This window comes from Trachurus japonicus, chromosome 24 (assembly GCF_045865225.1).
Source record: "Trachurus japonicus isolate A0001 chromosome 24, Traja_1.0".
In the NCBI taxonomy this organism is placed as follows: domain Eukaryota; kingdom Metazoa; phylum Chordata; class Actinopteri; order Carangiformes; family Carangidae; genus Trachurus; species Trachurus japonicus.
The window spans coordinates 14,724,605-14,748,391 of NC_140930.1; the positions used below are offsets into that span (position 1 = coordinate 14,724,605).

The window sequence follows — 23,787 nt, forward strand, 5'->3', positions numbered from 1 at the left end:
GGCATATTGTGTTATCAGACACTGAACCAGGCACAGGTCGGTGTCTTTTTTTTTTTTGCAATTCGACACAGAACGTTTCAGTCCCGTTAAACAACAGCTTCAGAGGAATCAATACCGACTGAGAGAGTGTCAAGGTCAGCAGGCACTCACACACACACACACACACACACACACACACGGGGGAGAGAACGATCAGAAACTGAGCGTCAATCCAACAGACGACGCTGCATCACGTCACCTCCACCCGTCAAGGCTCTACCTTACTGTCGTTCTTCACGTGGCTCTGCATGTGTTCAGGCAGCTTCTGCAGAAAAACACAAACACCAGGAGATTCGTGTTTATATCACGGTAATATGAATGAATTGAATGAATGAATGAATGAATGAATGAATTTATTTATTTCGGTATATATCAAGCTTATATAACCGAAAGGGTGTAGGTTGAAGCCAAAGCTTATATACCCCTACCCCTTTTTACCTTAAAAAATTCAAATAAAAAAATATATATATACGCATTAATACAATAGGATCAGATCACAGACATTTGAAATTAATCAGTACACTTAAATTTCTGATCACAACAAAATAAAGAATTGTACACAGCGCATAACCCAAAATAGTACAAAATCATTATACTTAATTTTCCATACTGTAACGAGAAATTATGTTGTTCTTATAAAGTCTTTTAAAGCTGACTAGAGTACAGCATAATTTAATATTTTGCATGACAATTATTCCAGATGTTAACCCCTCTAACAGAAAGACAGTGATTTTTTACAGTAGTTCGAGTCTTTGGTTTCTCAAATAATAGTGGTCTTCTCAGGTTATAACTGGAATCCTTCATTTTAAACAGATTCTGGATATCTTGAGGAAGAAGTTTATTTTTTGCTTTGTACTGTACATGGTTTGTATTGTAATGTAATCAACTAAGTCCCTGAATTTCAAAATGTTCAGGCGACTAAATAGTATAATATAATGGATGAGAAATCACTGGGATCGTTTCATTACCTTTTGAACGTCCTGTTTTGTGGTAAAATAAGCATCACAGCCTTTCCAGCGACATTTGACTATCTGCTGGTTCGGGTGTGTGTGATCTTCAACAAGGTGCCGAACCAGATGCTCTTCAACGCCGAAAATTAAACAACAACTCTGCCACTGGAGACAAAAGTTGACAGAAGACACAAGTCAGTCAGAAATGCTAACAAATCTTATAATCAATAAATATCTTAAAGGGATAGTTCAACATTTTGGCAAACTGGCCCATTGCCATAATCCCTATAGTCATAGCAGTAGGTTCGTTACCTTTAATTGTCGGTGCAAGCTATTTTTTAGAACGGCGGAGCAGAGCCGTGAGCTGCTCAGAGCTACGCTGGGATTTCTTGGTTTCCCTCATCATCAAAGTCATCAAATACACAATCCAACAACTCCAAAACGCTCTGGTGGACAAGTTGTGACCTGCACATTCACCACGCTATGAGATAATAACACAACGTTACGAGACAGAGTTGTTTTAGAGGGAAATTCATGCAAAACTGCTGATGCGCGTTCCCGTCGGGGGAAGTTTTCAGCAAGCAGTCTCTGCATTGACCTCTAAAACAACTCTGTCTGGTAACGTTGTGTTATTATCTCATAGCGTGGTGAATGTGCAGGTCACAACTTGTCCATGACAGCCTTTTGGAGTTGTTGGATTGTGTATTTGATGAATTTGATGAGGGAAACCAAGAAATCCCATGAGCCTCCGTAGCGTAGCTCTGAGCAGCTCACGGCTCTGCTCCGCCGTTCTAAAAACAGCTTACACCGACAATTAAAGGTAACGAACCTACTGCTATGACTATAGGGATTATGGCAATGGGCCAATTTGCCAAAAATGTTGAACTATCCTTTTAAAACCTATTGAATGTTATCGAGGATGGCGAACGAAGGTGAGTCTTTACCCAGCAGCGGTAGTTCTTCGTCAGGTTGAGCTTCACTGCTTGAAGGCTGCCATCGTAACAGCCGGAGTAGATCTGCGTGGGACAACACGACACAAATGAAACTAAATAAATGAAGTCACGTGGTTCAAATGAACATCGCCATTTAGCAGTTTAGATTTAGGTTAAAAACACTTACCACACTCTTATGGACAGCCATGCACATGACCATATCGCTGTGACCGCCGTACACCTGCAGGCGGTCGTGTGACTAGAAATAAAATCGAATTAACATAGAAAATCTACATGAAATCTTTCTATATTTAACAGTGCAGGTTTCAGAAAAGTTTAATTTAAGATCTTTTCATGTAGAGATCAGAAGTGAAATGCAAAAAATAAACATTCAGTAATTCAAGAAGCAAACTGGTTAATTTTCTGACATTACAAATAGAAGCTATGAGAAATCACATTGTAATTAGCAAAGAGGAGTCATTTATTTGTTTTGTCTTGAATATTTTACACTGGACGTTGAAACATAATCAACTGAACGAGAGAGATTCACATTTTATCACTGACTTGATTTGATTCATTCTTCGAGATGAGAAGGATCAATCCTTCAAAAACAGGTATCATAACAGCTTCAGCCTAAACCTTTCCCATCTATGTAACATTTATGAATTAAGTTTTAATTAATTCATGTATTATTGAATGTTGATTGATGCCTGTAACTATTTGTGCACAAGATCAAATAAACTACTACTACTACTACTACTACTACTACTAATAATAATAATAATCCATCAATAAAAAGTCTATCGGTCTATCAAATGGCTGTCATTGAGGTAAAACACATAAAAGTCATAAATACCTGGAGGTCATAGACTCGGATCAGCTTGTCCAGACAGGCCGTCGCCATCACCCGCCCTAAGACGACGACGGATGTGACGGCTTGACCGTGACCTTTGTAGATACGAAGCAGCTCACCCGTCTACAAGCAGAAAAGATCGTAAAAACAAAAAAAAAAGTGTGAAGGTTTTATTTTATAATTAATTAATAAATAAATACAAAATTTGTCACAGAGATAAATATATTTAGAAACACTCACATGGATGTTGTGGGCGTGAACAGCTGCGTCACTGGAGCTGCTGAAGACCAGGTCGTTCACCACCTGAAAACAACAGGGTCCATGTGATACAAGTCATTTTAGGTTCAACAGTTTAAAGTGGTGAACACATGGATTTACTCACTCACCTTTCTTTTTTTTTTTATTTATTCCATTCATGGTTTACATACTACACATGGTTGCACATATTTACATAATACACATATAGTCACCATAAATGAAAAGGAGCAGGATGAAGAAAAACTTATATTACCTGCCCCTCTCTATTGTTATAATTACCTTGCCTTACTATCAACACCAATATTATACTCTATTTCAAAAAATTAAAGATGATGAAACATATAATAATAAGAAAACAAACAAGCAAAATAACAGTGGACACCACTCGTCTATCTTTTCCTTCTTCCCTTTTCTCTTTCTCCATCTTTTTTGTAGGTGCTTATCTTTTCTTTTTTAAACATTTTCTTTAACTGAGATATACTTGTACAACTTTTCAGTTCCTTGCTTTGTGAATGCCATAGTTTTACACCTGCAACAGAAATACACATTTGTTTTAAGCTTAGCCTTGCAAATGTATGTTTAAAATCAAGCTTCAGTCTGTTATCCTCTTCCTCCAGCTTGAACAAGTTCTGTAAATGTTCTGGTAATGAGCTATTCTTTGCTTTATACATTATTTTTAAGGTCTGAAGTTCTATTAGATCGGCCACTTTCAATAAACCTGCAGAAATAAAAAAATCTATTTGAGGGTTCTCTATTGCCTGCCTTGTGAATAACTCTTACTGCTCTTTTCTGTAGCAGAAACAGAGTGATGTTACCTGCATAGGTATTTTGCCCTAGCCTGGCTCTCGTCAGACCCTTGTAGTTCCGCAAAGCTATGCTGAGCTCCGCACAAGGGTCTGGGACTGCTCCATAGGCGATTCATTTCAGAAGGCGGGGCCTTGTAAAAAAAATCTTGTATGTGATTGGATAAACCACTTGTCCGTTATCTTGTTGACGTGCTACTTCAGCCACTCACTGCGAGCCGCCATTGTTGTTTGACTCAAACAGTCGCTTCAGCGCTACGTCACACCTCAGAAAGTCCCGCCCGGCGATCCTGATTGGTTCATTATTTTTTGCTCCGGGGAAGAAGTTTGCATTGGCCTCGAGTCCAGACCCTTGTGCGAAGCTGAGCGTAGCGCCTCTGGTGGAGCTTTGCGGAACTACAAGGGTCTGGCGAGAGCCAGGCTAATTTTGCCCCACACTTCCACGCAATAATTAAGATAGATAAGTGTACAGTAATAAAGCATTCTTAGTGTGTTAGTGACCTCAATGCAGAGCACAGTTTTGGAGTGGCCCTGCAGCGAGCGCAGCATCAGGCCGCTCTTGGCGTCTCGTATGCTGATGGTGCTGTCGTAGGAGCCGACCAGCAGCACGCGGCGGGCGCCTTCCTGCGACGAACCCAGGCAGCTCACCGCTCGCGGCCCATGGCAGTCGAACACGTCCAGCTGCTTCAGAGTCTAACGAGAGGAGGAGGAGGAGGAGGAAGAGGAGGAGGTGTTTTTAAAGGACAATTCCAGGCGAGTTCAACTCGGGGGTGTATTTTCATATCATTTTAGGTCTAAAAGAAGGAATCTGAAGATTTTCAGTTTAATCGCTCCTGTTTTGCGGTAGTTGCATCTGTCCCCGCATCGCCACGGCAGCAATGAATGGGAGTGGATGGAAGTTCCGCTGTTTAGGCTGTTTACATCCCTCAAAGCCGCAATTTTTTCCCACAGACAGCGTCAGATGGCGACTCAAACATGCGCCGAGAATTTTTTTTTACTTGAAGCAAGTCAAGAGTTGATATTCCTGTGTTTATGACACAAACGGGAGCTTTTCCCACTGCATGTGAACACACCGCGCACGGCAACTGGGTCTCGCGCGAGACTCCGGGAGACTTTGAATTAGATCTAGTTTTACAAACATGTCGGCTTGCTTGAAGTAAATAAAATTCTCGGTGCATGTTTGAGTCGCCATCTGACGCTGTCTGTGGAAAAAAATTGCGGCTTTGAGGGCTGTAAACAGCCTAAACAGCAGAACTTACATCCACTCCCATTCATTGCTGCCGTGGCGATGCGCGGACAGACGCAACTACCGCAAAACAGGAGCAATTGAACTGAAAATCTTCAGATTCATTCTTTTAGACCTAAAATGATAGGAAAATACACCCCCGAGTTGAATTCGCCTGGAATTGTCCTTAAGGATTTATCACACTCTAGTCCTCATGGCCGTGGATTTATGACCCATTTCACTCACCTTTAAATCATAGCTGGCAACCGACCCGTTGGCGAGACCCACGTACAAAATATTCCAGGCTATGTGCAAACAAAACACTCTGTCCGGTACAGAAATCAGCTCCAGACACTTCTTGGACTGGAGGAGGGAAAAAACAAACAAATGGAAAATCAAATAACATCAAAAATACAAGTCGTAAAATAGAAGATGGTCTTTTTTGGCAGACACAGTGACCTTGACCTTTGACCACCAAATATTAAGACGATGGACACATTTGTTTTATGTTGTACGACTGATTTTGCAGCATGTCTGTTTATTTGCATGTGTTGAGTTGTTATTTCTGTTAATTTTTTTTATTTTACAGTGTGTCTTTGCACAAATAGACACATGAATGTTGCCCAGCAGAGCCTGGACAGATAGTTTGTACCTTTAAGCTGTAGCAGCGGATGGTCTCATCACTTGATCCGGTGTAGAGACGTGCCGGCATGTTCGGAGGCGTCGACACCAGCAGACAGTTGACTTTGTTTGTGTGACCGTCGAACACCGCCTGACACTCCCTGCTCTGGATGTACAAAGCAGAAAGAGCAGTGTTACATATTATAGTGTTGTTTTTATTATATTTTATTACGGATCCCCATTAGCTGAAGACGTAGCATTCAGCTAATCTTCCTGGGTTCCCCACGGAATATATTTTCGTGGCCTAAAAGAGGTTTTACGTGAAAAAAAATACAAAGTTCCATTGTTCGCTATAATATAATTTTTTCCAGCCCCTCAAAGTGCAGGAAAAACACAGTTTTTATTTGGAGCTAACCAACTGCTGATCGGCGGGCGCTAACCCTGGGCGGAGGGATACGTGAGTTGGTTAGGTCCAAATAAAAACTGCATTTTTCCTGCACTTTGAAGGGCTGGAAAAAATTATATTATAGCGAACAATGGAACTGTGTATTTTTTTTCATGTAAAACCTCTTTTAGGCCGTGAAAATAGGCCGTTTCTTTGGGTCCATTCACAACACTGTATGTTGTAAATCTCTGGGCAGGGCTATGGGCTGGCGTTGCTAACGGGAGGAGTGCAGAGAGTCTTCTACTGCAATTAAAGTACTTAGGGGCTATTTGTAGATCATACAACCCCACTTTAAAAAAAATGCTACTATCCGTTTACTTAAAGCAGAAGTAAGTGGTCCGGTCGTTTTCGCTAATGCTGCGTTCCAGGCAGGCTTTTGAAATCGTAAATTACAGCTTCAAGTCACAACTTACGACTTTGTAGTGTTTCAGGCAACCCACTCGTGTTTTTCCGACCTGTTTTACCGGTGAAAGTCACTATAACGGCCACTCGTAACTTCCGACCGGTGAACTCGTACCAGATCGAACTGGTACCACTTCACGGTCGGAAAAATACGAGTTTCCTTGAACGCACCATAACAGTCCTCGTCCCTACGTCGCCACATTCAAGGCGTTCCTTGGCTGCACACACAGCCCTGCATGCCGTTCTCTCTCCTCATTGGATAAAAACTGTAGGATACGATAAATGTTTTCTCTTCGGCTCAGAGCAGAGCAGAGTGACTGAGAGACCCGCGTTTCAGTCCAAACACTCTATGTAAGTGATTGCTGTCGGAAGATATAACTATTTAAGACTTATATTAACACAAATATATCACTTACTTCTGCTTTAACAAAAAGCTACACCTTACCGTCAGGCTGTAGGCTCGTGCAGTCTTGTCTCCGGAGCAGGTGTACAACACGCCCTCATGGACTTGAAGGCCGTAGATGGGGCCGCAGTGATTCGAAAAAACTCCTAGAGATGGCTCCTCATCCTCGACACACACTGAAATAATAACAGTGATTACAATGATTTTTTTATTAACACTCTGTGCCTTTGTATCCTCACATGCTATTTTCATTCTTATATCAGGAAATGATCTACTGCCAAAAAATATCTGGGGGATGTTCACAGAAATGAGGGAGAGATGAGGGATAAAAATAATTTGTTAAACATATGGGATAGTATAAGTTGATATGGATATTTATGTAGTATATATGTGTTTCATATATTTCTATGGATCTTGTATGTATTTATGTAGTATATATTGATATGGATATCGTATATTTATGTAGTATATATTGATATGGATGTATTTATGTAGTATATATTGAAACGGATGTAGTATATTTATGTAGTATATATTGAGATAGATAGATAGATAGATAGATAGATAGATAGATAGATAGATAGATAGATAGATAGATAGATAGATAGATAGATAGATAGATAGATAGATAGATAGATAGATAGATAGATAGATAGATAGATAGATAGATAGATAGATTTTTGATTTTGCTTTTTTGGTCCGGAGTGCATACTTCTTCTTACCCCTTTTTCGAACTTGTGCATAATTATGATTTGATGATACTTATATTTTTATTTTTTGTTTTTATATATATATATATTTTTATTTTTATTTTAGACACGTTCGTTCAAAAAAAAAATTCATTCATTCATTTCAAGAAGGACGGAAGATCACTCACCCACAGCCGCACTGGCATCTCTGACTGGCTGAACTTTTCTAAAAGGGTCAAAAGAAAAAAAAAAAACCTTGGTCACATTTCACATCAACTGATCTGAATGTGCAGATGAAGCCTCTCTGCAGCGTTCGGGGCTCCTCGCCTCCGACAGCGTGGACCTCACCTGTCAGCGTCGCTCTGCTGAGACGCCGGTTTGCTCGCGGAGCTCGACTCGGCGCTGACAGGCCTCTGAGTCTGAGTCTGAGTCGTCTCTGGGGCAACCGGAGCATTCGAAGTCGTCTCGGGTGACTGTTCGCCGTCCGATTCGTCGATGCTGATAACCAGCGGAGCATTTGAAGCCGTCTCGGGTGACCGTTCGCCTTCACCGTCCGATTCGTCGATGTTGATAACCACCTGGTCAGACGTCTCCACCATTTCCACCGAGCCGTCGCTCTCGTTCCCGCCGTCCGGTGCCGCGGCTTTGGGATTCGTCTCAGGAAGTCTGCACTCTGCCGCCGTCTCTCCTCCTCCTCCTCCTCCTCCTTCTTCTTCTTTCACCTCGTGCAGATTTCCTCTCATCTCTTCCTTAGAATCACTTTCAACCTGCTGCACTTTCTCCTCTACTAACCGCTCTGTCTTTTCACTGTCCTTCAACCCCGGCTTTGTCTTCTGCTCCTGCTCCTGCTGCTGCTGCCTGGAGGATAACTCAGGAGAAGGAGTTGGTGTTGAGGCTGCAGCCACAGCAGCAGCAGCAGCAGGAGCAGCAGCAGGAAGAGTTGATGTTGAGGCTGCAGGTGGAGGAGTTGCTAAGGGCGACGGTCTGAGCAGCTGATGAGGAAACAAAGGCACAGGTTGATTCGGAGAGACGTCTGTGGTAGAGGAGGCAAACTGGCCGGCCTGTCCGGCTGTGGGTGGGTGACACGACGGTTCTTGTTTTATTGACGCGACCGGCAGAGCGACGGGATTCTGGGTCTGGGCGATGGTAGACGCTGGTGTTTGCTGGCTGGAGGAAGGTGTAACGGCATGAGAAGGAGGAAGAGGAGGAGGAGTGGTGGTAGTGGTGGTGGTGGTGGTGGTGGTGTTGGCATTCTCTGCTACGTTAGATGATGATTCAGAGTACACTTCTGAAAAAGAAGAAAAAAAAATTACTGTTTGCTATCAACTGAACCACGGGCACAAGGTTTCCATGTGAGAGCGATCTGTACCTGTTGTAGATTTATAGGATAATTTCCGTTTTTTACAACCTGGACCTTATTTCTAGCATAAAATACGATCATTTACTCACCCAGACAACTTTGGTGTCATTTGGAGTCGTTTTGACTAAATTAGCCCCAGTGGAGCGGCGCGTATATCCATATAATGCGAGAACACGGGGCACGCAATGCAGCCTCTAAATAACACATTATCCGCCGCAAAACTTGTTTATTTTGCCAATATTTTGTTATGATACACTAGTGCTATTCCCCTCCGAGCCCGTGGTGGCATGTTATCAACATCCGGGGTCTCTAGGTTGACCTACTGACCTCTGAGCTGGATGATGTCATCTCCGACCGCTGCCCGGCTCATTCTGATAATAATGATTCCACTTCGGCATTCGGGTCCATTTTTATCTCAACTAGCCGGAGCTTTAGTGAGTCCAGGTTGAGGAGAGGAAGCCTGTGGAAGCTGAACTTCATCCAGCTGCTCATTATCAATAGCACTAGTGTATCATAACAAAATATTGGCGAAATGAACAAGTTTTGCGGCGGATAATGTGTTATTTAGAGGCTGCATTGCGTGCCCCGTGTTCTCGCATTATACAGATATACGCGCCGCTCCAATGGGGCTAATTTCGTCAAAACAACTCCAAATGACACCAAAGTTGTCTGGGTGAGTAAAATGATCGTATTTTATGCTAGAAATAAGGTCCGGTTTTTAAAAAACGGAAATTATCCTTTAACTTCAAACTAAAAAATGACGAAGCGAAACGTTTTCTTCCATTCAAAAGTACTTTAGTTGATAATAGTAAAAAGAGAAAAGAGAAAAACATACAGCGTGTGCGAGTTTTCAGGGTTCAACATGGCTGACTACGCAACAACAACACTGACGTAATCACGTTACGTTACCTTCTTGCTCCTAGAGCATCATGGGAAATGAAGTCCATTTTAATGTAACTACAAATAAATTAAATGCAGTCTCCTTTTTAACCACATATTAAACATATTAAAGGACAATTCCAGGCGAATTCAACTCGGGGGTGTATTTTCCTATCATTTTAGGTCTAAAAGAAGGAATCTGAAGATTTTCAGTTTAATTGCTGTTTTGCGGTAGTTGTGTCTGTCCCCGCATCGCCACGGCAGCAATGAATGGGAGTGGATGTAAGTTCCGCTGTTTAGGCTGTTTACATCCCTCAAAGCCGCAATTTTTTTCCACAGACAGCATCAGATGGCTCCTCAAACATGCACCGAGAAGTTTATTTACTTCAAGCAAGCCGACATGTTTGTAAAACTAGATCTAATTCAAAGTCTCCCGGAGTCTCGCGCGAGCCCGAAGTTGCAGTGCTGGTGTGTTCAGGTGCAGTAGGAGCTACCGCTTGTGTCATAAACACAGGAATATCAACTCTTTACTTGCTTCAAGTGTACATTTTTTTCCACAGACAGCGTCAGGTGGCGACTCAAACATGCGGCGATAAGTTTTTTTTTACTTGAAGCAAGTAAAGAGTTGATATTCCTGTGTTTATGACACAAATGGGAGCTTTTCCCACTGCACCTGAACACACCAGCACGGCAACTGGGTCTCGCGCGAGACTCCGGAAGACTTTGAATTAGATCTAGTTTTACAAACATGTCGGCTTGCTTGAAGTAAATAAACTTCTCGGTGCATGTTTGAGTCGCCATCTGACGCTGTCTGTGGAAAAAAATTGCGGCTTTGAGGGCTGTAAACAGCCTAAACAGCGGAACTTACATCCACTCCCATTCATTGCTGCCGTGGCGATGCGCGGACAGACGCAACTACCGCAAAACAGGAGCAATTAAACTGAAAATCTTCAGATTCCTTCTTTTAGACCTAAAATGATATGAAAATACACCCCCGAGTTGAATTCGCCTGGAATTGTCCTTTAATGTAACTACAAATAAATGAAATGCAGTCTCCTTTTTAACCACATATTAAACATATTAACTGTATTTATCAATATCAATGTTAACTTGTATATTAATAACTCATTAACTTATTTATCATTTATTTATTCTTCTGAAATAATGTCTTTCCAACAAATAAATTCTCAACAGTACCTTGTTGTATCCCCTGCAGGATCTCAATGCGCTGGGCTCTCAGACTGTCGACCTCAGTAGAAAACTAGAAACAGCAGAAGAAGCGATTCGTGTCAACCAGGGATGTCACGATTACTTGTTTTCACAATTAATCGTGGTATTAAACGCCACAATTAATTAATCGTAAAGATGATGGATGAATGATGCTGTTGGAACCATATCGGCAGATGTGCGGGTAAATAAAGGTAAATGCACAGATACTGATCCATTTAACTAACGTAACATTGAATTGGTAGGAATTTAAATGTTAGCGTGTTATTTTTAATTTTTAAAAAAAAGCAAAACAAAACAAAAAACGATTAAAATAAACATAAACATTTCGTATAGATAACAATTAATGACCTGAATATTTCAAACATTTCCCCTGGGGATTAAGAACTGGTCATATATTAATAGATACTTGAAATATTTAGTGTAAACAATGAATAATGTAATTATATTTAGACTATATTTGATTTTACACATTCATAGTGTTGTGAAATTAATTAATGCATAATAATCGTGATAGTCGTAGTACCGTGATTATTTCTCTGACAATAATCGTACCAAGAAATATGATCAATGTGCAATATGGAAATTGTGTACATCATTTGACTTTCTCTTCATCAGTACCTGCTGTTTCAGGAACAGGAGTCTCTGGACTTCTGTGTAGGCGGCTTGCAGCGCGTTGCGAGCCAGGATCAGGTTTTTGTCCAGATGCTGTAGCGAGTGGCTCAGCTCGTCCTCCCTCCGAGACACGGCCAGCAGCTGGTCCAAACGGTCCTGGTCTACGGGTGGAGAACCACAGAAGAACATTTGGAAACATTCACAGTTTGATTTGCCTCTAAATGTTGGAAAAGAAATTATGTCATAGCTACAACATGGATTTAAAGGGATAGTTCAACATTTTTGGCAAATTGGCCCATTTTCACAGCCTCATTACTTATCCATGTGCTCAGTGAGTTTGTTGTCACCTCCCCTGGGTGGAGCTGCCCAATCACTGCTAATTGACTGCAGCTGTATGACCCTCTGGGACCCCCTGAGCCTCTGATTGCCTATCTCTGACAGGGTAGGCCATATATTTGCCTGTAATGTCACTGCTTTAAAAAAAAATCTCAAACGTCTTTTCTACATTAAAGCAGAAGTAAGTGGTCCGGTCGTTTTCGCTAATGCTGCGTTCCAGGCAGGCTTTTGAAATCGTAAATTACAGCTTCGAGTCACAACTTACGACTTTGTAGCGTTTCAGGCAACCCACTCGTGTTTTTCCGACCTGTTTTACCGGTGAAAGTCACTATAACGGCCACTCGTAACTTCCGACCGGTGAACTCGTACCAGATCGAACTGGTACCACTTCACGGTCGGAAAAATACGAGTTTCCTTGAACGCACCATAACAGTCCTCGTCGCTACGTCACCACATTCACGGCGTTCCTTGGCTGCCCACACAGCCCTGCATGCCGTTCTCTCTCCTCATTGGATAAAAACTGTAGGATACGATAAATGTTTTCTCTTCGGCTCAGAGCAGAGCAGAGTGACTGAGAGACCCGTGTTTCAGTCCAAACACTCTATGTAAGTGATTGCTGTCGGAAGATATAACTATTTAAGACTTATATTAACACAAATATATCACTTACTTCTGCTTTAAAGTCTTTTGCAAGTGACGGGACAGTGATGAAACTGAGCCGAGCCGCGAGCTGCTCAGAGCTACGCTACGGAGGCTCATGGGATTTCTTGGTTTCCCTCATCAAACTCATCAAATACACAATCCAACAACTCCAAAACTGCACATTCACCACGCTATGAGATCATAACAGAACGTTACGACGAGACAGAGTTGTTTTCGAGGTAAATTCATGCAAAACGCTGATGCACATTCTCATCGGGTGCATTTTTTTCGGCAAGCAGTCTCTGCATTGGCCTTGAAAACAAACAAACGTCTCGTAATGTTCCGTTATTATCTCATAGCGTGGTGAATGTGCAGGTCACAACTTGTCCACCAGAGCGTTTTGGAGTTGTTGGATTGTGTATTTGATGAGTTTGATGAGGGAAACCAAGAAATCCCATGAGCCTCCGTAGCGTAGCTCTGAGAAGCTCGCGGCTCTGCTCCGCCGTTCTAAAAAAAGCTAATTGCACTGACAATTAAAGGTAACAAACCTACTGCTATGCCTATAGGGATTATGGCAATGGGCCAGTTTGCCAAAATGTTGAACTATCCCTTTAACTACTTGATTTAGATCCCAGCCTGATACGTTAAAAAAAATACAATAATTACCTTTGTTGGAATTTGTTCTTTCTGTTTTCTTCTTTTTCCCACTTGACTCCAAAAAGCCATCATCCTGGAAAGACAGAAAGCCAATAAATTAACAACTTAGTGGGGGAACTGTACGTGTCAAGGTTTGAACAACAACACACGGCTCACCATGTTGTGTTTCCTTTTGTTGAGACTGCTGTAGTTAGGGTTTCTCCAACCTTCGTTCTCCTCCTCCTCCTCTTTTTGGTTTGGTTCTGTTTTCACGCGGACTACCGGCGCTGTGAGGTTGGTCCCACACTGCTGAGCTGCACCGGGCGCCTGCAGCCGAGAACTGGACCGGACCTCACTGTGGGTGTCTGGTGCAGCGGTGGCAGTGGCAGCAAGAGCAGGAGCATAAGCATAAGTATGAGCAGTAGCAGTAGCAGCTGGAGCTTGAGCATGAGTATGAGCAGTAGCAGTAGCAGCTGGAGCATAAGCAGCGGTATAGGTCAGCTCCTTTGGTGGAACAGGTAAAGTCAAGTGCGACAATGAAGGATTGTCTGGAATCGTCTCCCAGTGGAAACCTTCAGACAGCCGCGAGTCGTCGTACTGGGCTCGCGTCGAGGTTCCTTGGTCGGTCGGAGCAGCGGGCTTGGAAAACGTGATCCCGAACCTGGGCATGCCTTTGGCCTTGTCCCGTTTCCTCCTCTGCATCTCGTTGTACATGTCCATCACGCTGCCCTTCTTCTTGGCCCCGGAGAAAGTCAGCAAACTGGTCAGGTTCGGCTTGGGTCTGGTTTCTTTCCTGCCGTAGCTTTTGCTCGGCTCGTGAGCGATTCGAACCTTGCCGACGTGGCCGACGTTCGGGTTGGGTTTAGCCGACGTGGGTTTTCCTGAGTGAGTCGACGCAGCAGCAGCGGCGCCTGACCTCCGAGCGGCTTCCTGCTGCGACGCTTTCGAAGTCGCCTGTTTCGCCTTTGCAGGAGAAACACTGGAACGTGGACCTTTAGCGACCCGAGGAGCTTGCACAGATGCAGATGCAGATGCAGATGCAGATGCAGTTGCAGTTGCGGTCTCTCCTCCAGCCTTTTGCGAGGGGCTGTGATCCGCGCTCGCCTCACTCTGCTGCTTCTTCGCCTCACGATCTGCTCTGCACGGCTCCCTCACGCCCAGCGCTCGTCTGATTTGCCTCAGCATTGAATTGACATCGACGGCCCGTTGGGAAGCCGCACCACCACCAACGCCAACGCCACCGCCGCCGCTGACGGATGCGTTCGCCGGAGCAGGAGGCGCAGGACGATGCGATCCTTGTTGTTGCTGAATAGATCTGGGACTTTCACTCTGCACGTCGTCGAATATGAAGCCTCGACAACCCTGGATGTGATCGCTGGTGAAGTTGACTGCGTTGTCGTACGGCCTGTTGTATCGCTCATAATCGCTGCTGACGGGCAACATCGGTTTGTGCAGCCCGTGACCTTCTTCGGTGCTGTTGTGTGGATTTTGTTGCTTCATTTTAACGCCGTTGACAGAGAAATTGGTCCCATATCTCATTTGTGGAATCGGTCGGGTGGACTGGTCTCGGACGGACGTCTGACGCCGAGGAGGCCCGGCCGGCGCGTCAGGCGGTCGAGCCGTTTCTCTTTGGTGGGGAGCTTTTTGCAGAGCCAACACTTTGTTCTCCTTGTTCCGGATGACGATGTTGTTGCCTCCTTTCAGGTGACCCGTGGTTGTGTTTTCTTGTTTGGTTTTATCCAGCTTCACTACAACGGATGCCACTTTGTTTTGTTGGGCGACTCCCGGTGCCGTTGTAGCGCATGCATTCGTGGCCATGTTTTGCTTATTTTTCTTTTTATTTAGATTCTTCCTGCGATGGAAACAGACACGGTCATTAACTTGCAGCGTTTCAAATTCAACAACATGCAAAATCTAGTATTATAATTTGCATCTGCATCTGCAATCGCTAATTAACCAATTGTCTACTTACCGCCATGCCAAGGAAGGGTTTGGAGAACTTTTGGTGTTATCAAAACGCTGTTGGAGTTCCAGGGGGATTTTCCTATAATGGTGGCGGATTGTGCTCACTTTTGAATCGTCCAAAACACACACTATGAAACATCCAGATACCTCCATACTGCTCGTCCGTACTGACCCAAGTGTCCTGAAGCCTCCACATGAAAAAGTTGTTTGGAAAAAAATAATTTGATCTCTGTTTTTAGCCTTGTTGTAGTAGTAGCTCCCAGTGGCTCTGTTGATGTTTGTGCGCATGAGGAACATCTCGCGCAGCCACTGAGAGCTGCTACTACAACAAGGCTGAAAACAGAGATCAAATTATTTTTTCCTGAACAACTTTTTCATGTTGCAGCTTCAGGACACTTGGGTCAGTACAGACGAGCAGTATGGAGGTATTTGGATGTTTCATAGTGTGTGTTTTGGACGGTTCAAAAGTGAACTCTATCCGCTGCCATTATATGAAAATCCGCTGCCAGCCGGACCCCCCCCCTGGAACTCCTAAAGCATTTTGATAACTCCAAAAGTTCTCTAAACCCTTTCTTGGCATGACGGTGAGTAGAAAATTTCTGAATTATTGACTTTGGGTGAAGTATCCCTTTAATAATGGATGAAATTCTTACTGCTTATTCTTTAATCGCTTGTTTCTCTGCAGGATTTTGCTGTAGTCCTCTTCGCTCAGATAACGCTCCAGACTAATGGCCTTAAATTTGCTACAAAGAAGTCTCTTAAATTGGGATTTGTGTGCAGCGGTGCAGATGTGCTGGGCGTACTCCTGTAAACCCATGGAGAACACCTTGCACGCCTGACAGCGGTGATAGGAACACCTGTTCATTAAAAGCACACAACAAGCAGTCACACAAAAGCAGAAGTTGGTATCTCAGCTTAAAAACTTAAAGTCCAGCAACTGATTTAACAAAACTCAACAAAATAATTTCATGTTAAAACACAAGCAACTGCAGATGAACTTTAAACGACCTAAATAAGCATTGGATAGTGGAGATTTCTCTTAAACTTGTCTATTTTGCTGCCTTTGACAAACATTACTCACTTGCCCAGCACCATGTCCAGCTCTTTGTGATGCCTCATACTGTGCACATGTACCTGTTCTTCCTGTAAGTGAACAGATATATACCGTAATTTGTCACGATTATAAATTATTCTGTAAATGCTGCAAATTCTTCTCCAGATATATATCACTACAATTGACAAAACTAAACTAAACTAAACTTACATCTTTAAAGAGATAATGGCGACACAAAATGCAGTAAATAGATTTCCTCTGGGAGTTGGCTGGTGGTGGTTTGTTCTTGTTCACCACTGGGGCTTCACCCACCATCTTCTGCTGTGGGGTGTGTACCTTTGCCATATCTGAGAAGCAAAAACAACAACAAACAACGCATGAATATGTAAAAAGCACTGTGCATTAGCATTAAAAAACAGCACAAACAAAGCTCAACAGCACCATTTCATCACGCAATAACGACTGCAACAAACAATATGGTGCCATTTACGTTAATTCATGGTCAATAAAACACTGTAACCATCAAGTCTGAGCCTAAAAACAGCAGCACAACGTGGTCAGACCTCTGCTGTGCTCACTGAGAGGGTGAAACAACTGCACGTCGCCTCGGTTACAGTTTACGTAACACGCCCGGTAAAGCTAACGGCATCTTGCTAAAAGTTTTTAACGGACGAAATACTAGATTTGAATTTTTAAACTGGTCAATACCGGACTAATTTCACATGGCTGCAGGACTCCACTGCTGTTAGACCACCATGTTTGCTTGCCGACGTAACGTGAACGTGCGTCAAGTGTGACGTCGACCAATCATTTTTAAGCGCGGCGGGCTTCCGTAGATCTACAAAAACACAGGAGAAAGCGTGATGGGCGCATGGATAATACATCCATTCACCCTGAAGATGTTTTTCATTTATTTTGGTCTTGCCCTTTCTCAACTAAATTATGGGAAGATATTTGTAACCTGATTTGTTTTTCGATTGAACCTCTTTTTTTCCCTGTGCTTTGAACATGTATTGTTTGGCTTCACTGACAATCCATCGTCTAAAGAAAAACAATACTATATCATCAATCTTATTATACAATTAGCCAAATGGCACATTCATAAATGTCGTTACACTAATCAAAAACCACTTTTTCTTATTTTTGAAAATTAAGCCAAACAATACATTAAATCTATTAAAAAAATCCATCAACATGAAAGCTATAAAAACTTTGAATTTATGTACACTTTACTATGTTTTTGTATGAAAGCTTGTCTCTGCATTGTATTGTCTGTATTGAAACCCCCTGGCGATGTTCTGTTGGTGCTGACTTAATAAAGTTTCTAATAAAAAAATAAAAAAAGAGACGAACTGAGCGCACTGATCAAAGAAAAAAAAAAAATAATAATAATACATCCATTCATGGATGGGCGACGCAAGGTTTTTTCTTCTTTCCTTTACTTTATTGCAAACAAATTAATATACAAACCAGTAAAGTAACCAAAGAGTACACTTGTAAAAACAAAATTAAAAAAAAAAAAAATAGTACACTTGTGCTAAAACTTCAACAAGAACATGAAACCTTGATTCAAAAATAAATACAAAACATAAGGTATAATAAACAAACGTCAAATAAACAGTCAAAAAAAAGTAGTAGGCTACATACACTTAAAGTAAAGCAAAAATAGATTTAAAAGGTTGACTTTTAGACTTACGCTTAATTTGTCAGATCATTGAACACTTTTTGGCAAGTTTGCTCTCCATAAATTTTAGCTGAAAGTTGAAATTGATTTTAAGACGGGTGGGATCTTTATATATTTGGCTTTATGAATAAAGAATTTGGCTATTAAAGATTTGAAAAACATGTATCACTAAGTCCAATTCTTTTAATATAACGCCAGAAAGTTATACTAATACTATTGTAGTCTAAAGCAGGCATTGCTGAGTTTTTTTTCTGGGTTTGAGAGCCTGAAACCCAGAAAGATGCTCTGTGTCCAGATGCTGTTGGAAGTGCGGATGTTCTGCAGCTCTAATGAGCCACACGGGCCACCGTTCCGTGCGGAAGTAGAGGCTGTAGTAGGAAGAAGAAAATCATAATACGTAGCGGTTTGATCGCTGTTTGTGGTCGTTTACTAACTTAAAATAAAAGTTACGAGTCAAAATGTGCAATGGATGTGTACACAAAGAGTACCCGGACCGGGTGAGTTGTGGCCGCTCACAGACTTTCTGTTGCTGCTTTGGGCGAACTGATGCTAATGCGATGCTACTTTTTCTCTCTGCATTTTTTTCCCCCTTTAGGTCTTGTTTAACGTTTAAAGTTTCTTTTCTATTCTTTTCTATTCTATTCTATTCTATTCTATTCTATTCTATTCTAGTAAATGTGTAACTAATAATGATACAGTTGTCTGGGCTCAGGTTAACCAACATACACTGACAGTGACTGTATTACATGAAGATGAGGATGTATTTGAAAAAGAATATTAAATAGTAGGCTAATGATCTGGATGATGATTTTGTATATGTGTGTAAATAGTTTCTATCTTAGGGTTAGGAGAAAAGGAAAGGTATTTTTGTTTTCATAGCACCTCCAATCAGATGTAAACCCAAAACAACACCAAATCTAAATGTTGTCCTGTAATAAAACCCTCTTCCATTCATGATGTCTACTGAGCCCAGTTTGGACTGAAGCTGTTTGAGTTTATATTTTATTGAACTGAACTGAACTGAACTGAACTGCATGTGTTTATTTTTTTTGTTTTATTCTAACATGCATACATCTCTCCTGTGCAGGGGAACACCTGTCTGGAGAACGGCTCTTACCTGATGAACTACCTGGGCTGTGCCAGCTGCCATCAGAGAGACTTTGTGTTGATCAGTAATAAAGCCACAGAGGATGATGATGGAGAGGAGATTGTCACATATGACCGTATGTTAACTCCAGCCAGAGAAGGAAACTAGTGGATTACAGCACTGATTTGACTTTTTTGTAACAGTATAATAACAGCACTAAATACTGTATATGACTGATGTTCATTTTTCCTTCCAGATGTTTGTAAAAACTGTGACCATGTCGTTGCCAGACATGAATATACTTTCTCCGTCGTTGATGAATACCAGGTAAATAAAGTTGTCCAGCAAGTTATCTTCCATAAGATTTTCTTTGTGAGAATAATATTATAGATTTTACAATGGCTGGACTTGTTAGAGTTATCTGTTACAATACAACAGTATTCAAAGTGTCTTTTATTGTCATACCCCAGAAAAGAATGTATGTACAATGAAAATATAGCACTCAGTTCAAACAGGGCTCAGATATAGTGCAAAATTAAAATAAAATTAAGATAAATCTAACAGTAAAAGTGGCACCCAGACACACAACACACAATTCGTGCTCGGCCGTTGCCACTGTATAAACCTTTCATATGTGTATTGTGTTTTCCAGGAGTACACGATGCTCTGTATGCTGTGTGGAAAGGCAGAGGACTCCATCAGTGTGTTACCAGACGACCCGAGACAGTCCGCTCCTCTCTTCTAGACCTGCGGGGTCGTCGGCCGCCAACGCCACCGTAGACGTGCGGCGTTACAACCAGTTTTTATCGTCCCTGCAGAAATTTATGCATACTCTTCTTCATATAGTTCCTGGATAAATCATGAACTCCTGTATTCTTAAAGCAACTTGAGCAGAAAACGTGACTTTTTAATGACAGATACAAATATTATGTTTGTCTACTGACTGTAAACTGTAAATAAACATTGTTTTTCACCACTTAAGAGTTTCCCTTGATGTTATAAAAAAAAAATTAGAGAAGCAATAATTCAGCTACAAAAATGATATATTCACAAATGGTTATATATTTTCTTTTAAAGCAGAAGTAAGCGATCCGGTCGTTTTGGCTAATGCTGCGTTCCAGGCAGGCTTTTGAAACCGTAAATTACAGCTTCAAGTCACAACTTACGACTTTGTAGCGTTCCAGGCAACCCACTCGTGTTTTTCTGACCTGTTTTACCTGTGAAAGTCACTATAACGGCCACTCGTAACTTCCGACCCGTGAAGTCGTACCAGATCGAACTGGTACGACTTCACAGGTCGGAAAAACACGAAATACGAGTTGCCTTGAACGCAGCATAACGTCTTGTCAGCCAATGGAGTTAGCAGCCCCCGCCCTCGTCATGGATCTATTGGTCCTCGTCCCTACGTCACCACATTCAGGCGCGTCCCTTGGCTGCACACACAGCCCTTCATGCCGTTCTCTCTCCTCATTGGATAAAACTTGTAGGATACGAGAAAAGTTTTCTCCTCGGCTCAGAGCAGAGCAGAGTGACTGACAGACCTGTGTTTCGGTCCAAACACTCTATGTAAGTGATTGCTGTCGGAAGATATAACTATTTAAGACTTATATTAACACAAAAATATTGCTTACTTCTGCTTTAAAAAAAACCCCAAAACAACATTCATCAACTCATAAGGTCATTGGTTATTTTATTTTCCCAAAATATAATGCTCCAAAATAGCCTGGCTCATCGCCACCAAACAGTTTGGTGTGTTTTCATTACGTCCAGCTATGTGAGTCCCGAGACGTTGCTGCACTTTGTTCACTCTAGACTCTGGAAACGACAGTGGACAAAAACAATCTCACCACAAGGTTAAAAATAACCTTTAAAGGGATAGTAGCATTTTTTTAAAGTGGGGTTGTATGATCTATGGATAGCCCCTAAGCACTTTAATTGCAGTAGAAGACTCTCTGCACTCCTCCCGTTAGCAACGCCAGCCCATAGCCCTGACCAGAGATTTACAACATAAGGCGCGTTTCCACTGCAGGAACTTCGGGGTAATTTTACGGGGCCAGCCCCGTTGGTGCGTGTTTCCACTGCAGGAACCTCCCCCACAGGGCCATTTACAGGAACTTTTACAGGGGCCAACGGAGTACCTACTCCAGGGTAGGTACTCCGTTCGGCCCTGAAAAGCTCCTGGGTGGGGCTCGAGGTTAACCCGGCACTGATTGGCTAAAGCTAGAGCAGGCTCTGACGCTACCAGAAAGCACCAAAACAACCAACCGGCATTTTAAAAGGGGGAGCAGAAGGGGAGCAGTAGCCTAGCAGACACCGCTGTAAACAACAAGAAAACAGCAGGAAGACGTACGACAAATGGACCGACGACGAGGTGCAGACATTGATTGTAGTCTATGGCACCGAGGAGATTCAGAGGGGGTTTGAGTCATCGCGGCGAAATGAAAATATCAGCGCACCTCGACACACTAGGGATCCATCACGCCGCAAAACAACGCCGTGAAAAGTAAAAAAAAAAAAAAAAAAAAACTCAAGCAGGATTACAATCAGCCGCCATGTGCACAAACACACAAACCAGAAACGCGGCTACCACCTCAGCTCCTTCCATCCTTCTTCGTTGTTGTTATGATTTTTGTTTGTGACCTGCCTGGGTGACGTCACGGTCGAAACTGTCGCACAGCGATTAAGCGGCGATCGAAACTCATGATGTCGCCGAGGGGTCGGACTCTGCAGTGGAAACACGGCCACCGAGAGGGCCGAGTGAGAGGACGGTTCCTGTAGAAGTTCCTACCCCCTCCCTATACCAGGAACTCCTGCAGTGGAAACACGGCTATACAGTGTTGTGAACAGACCCAAAGAAACGGCCTATTTTCACGGCCTAAAAGAGGTTTTACGTGAAAAAAAATACACAGTTCCATTGTTCGCTATAATATAATTTTTTCCAGCCCCTCAAAGTGCAGGGAAAACGCAGTTTTTATTTGGAGCTAACCAACTCACGTATCCCTCCGCCCAGGGTTAGCGCCCACCGATCAACAGTTGGTTAGGTCCAAATAAAAACTGTGTTTTTCCTGCACTTTGAAGGGCTGGAAAAAATTATATTATAGCGAATAATGGAACTGTGTATTTCTTTTTCAGGTAAAACCTCTTTTAGGCCGTGAAAATAGGCCGTTTCTTTGGGTCCATTCACAACAATGTATGTTGTAAATCTCTGGGTAGGGCTATTATGGGCTGGCGTTGCTAACGGGAGGAGTGCAGAGAGTCTTCTACTGCAATTAAAGTACTTAGGGGCTATTTGTAGATCATACAACCCCACTTTAAAAAAAATGCTACTATCCCTTTAACACTTTAAAGCCTCCTCTTTGAGGTTGAACCAAACTCAACGAGAAATCTTTTACGTGCTGTGCAAAAAACTGTGATTTAACATCTACACATACACAACAACATTCTTCAACAACACAACAAACTTAAAAAACGGATCCAATTTAACGTGTTAGTGACATTGTTTGTGTCAGCATCTGGTCACATTTAATACACCCTGTGACTCATACGTAGAAACACTGATAAACCTTGTTAATGTTTGAAAAAAAAAAAAGTTTATCCCTGTCGAGTTTCCATCTGTGTTTGGTTCAGCCATGTTTACACATTCCTCAACTTTCTGTCACAGCTGCTAAACAGCTGGTTTAGTCTTCCTCCATGTTCGAAGCCTCAGTGACCACATCAGATGGAGGAAGTTTTCATTTCAGGCTGTTTTCATCTGTTCCTCTCCAACGATTCTCCAGCTCATTGGTTTCAGCCTCAATCTCTCTCTCTCTCCCTCCCTCCCTCCCTCCCTCCCTCGAGTTTACAGTGACGTCCGTCAGTGAAAACAGCTGTTTCAACAGAATTTGACAAGACGACGTCCGCTGGGGATGTGTCACAGACTGAGGCAGTTTGAATCTTTGAAGCTTTCGTGTGTGTGATCAGTGACAGCGCTGCTTAGCTTGGCACTTATTGTCTTCTGCAGGGAGTCGCAGTTGCATTGAAAACAAGAGTGATGTGTGTGGATCATCCAGAGGTAAGTGTTTCTGGACACAGACAAAGACATTTCCACTCTTTGCTTTGTTAAATGACAAGTTTCCTTTGATGAGAGTGCCACAAATTCAATTCAATTCAATTCAGTTGTGTTTGGATTGCTGGAAAACACACAGAGAACCCGAGTGAGTGAGGTAAATGTAGAAGAACTAAACCTTTAATCATAATGAAAACGTCATGTGTAAGCAGGAAAAAATATTTTTCAGATCTGGTTTTTATTCACTGTTGTTTTGTAGTGTTTTCAAAATTGTGGTAAAATAAAACTACAATGATGAAATGGTTCAGTTTTTTATATATATATATATAAGATTGTGTTTCTTGTCACTTTAATGAGAAATAAAAAAAATACACACTGCATTGTTGATGGTCTACATTATGATGTATTTTAAACAGAAGCAGTTCAATAAAAATACATATGTTCGAACTCATCGTACAAATGAATAAAAATAAAAATAAAAATCAATTTGCAATGACACTCATGCACTTGTACAATACTGAAGTATGAGTGCGCTTACATTTACATTCTAATATGCCGATGTCTTCTGCATGACAAATATTTTCTAGCAAAGTAAAAGCACACTACTACACTGTGATATGCCAGAGATGAGCATTTC

At 42.1% G+C, this 23,787-nt stretch overlaps 2 protein-coding genes across 2 annotated transcripts; one reads left to right on the forward strand and one right to left on the reverse strand.

Annotated features, from left to right (window-relative positions):
• Positions 1–88: 88 nt before the first annotated feature.
• Positions 89–17,136, reverse strand: LOC146961682 (zinc finger protein 106-like). Its single transcript, XM_085771493.1, has 20 exons — positions 17,043–17,136; positions 16,545–16,681; positions 16,362–16,423; positions 15,934–16,137; positions 13,493–15,167; positions 13,346–13,409; positions 11,708–11,862; positions 11,057–11,120; positions 7,969–8,905; positions 7,809–7,846; positions 6,974–7,107; positions 5,713–5,847; positions 5,307–5,423; positions 4,337–4,528; positions 3,015–3,077; positions 2,778–2,897; positions 2,109–2,180; positions 1,934–2,005; positions 1,008–1,154; positions 89–304 (listed from the first exon to the last, which is right to left on the reverse strand). The coding sequence occupies exons 2-20, from the start codon at positions 16,677–16,679 to the stop codon at positions 248–250; spliced, it is 4,443 nt and encodes a 1,480-aa protein (XP_085627619.1). The 5' UTR covers positions 16,680–16,681; positions 17,043–17,136; the 3' UTR covers positions 89–247.
• Positions 17,137–18,339: 1,203 nt separating this feature from the next.
• Positions 18,340–20,081, forward strand: churc1 (churchill domain containing 1). Its single transcript, XM_085770287.1, has 4 exons — positions 18,340–18,515; positions 19,106–19,241; positions 19,362–19,432; positions 19,758–20,081. Exons 1-4 carry the CDS (start codon positions 18,477–18,479, stop codon positions 19,848–19,850), a joined length of 339 nt encoding a protein of 112 aa, XP_085626413.1. The 5' UTR covers positions 18,340–18,476; the 3' UTR covers positions 19,851–20,081.
• Positions 20,082–23,787: the final 3,706 nt, after the last annotated feature.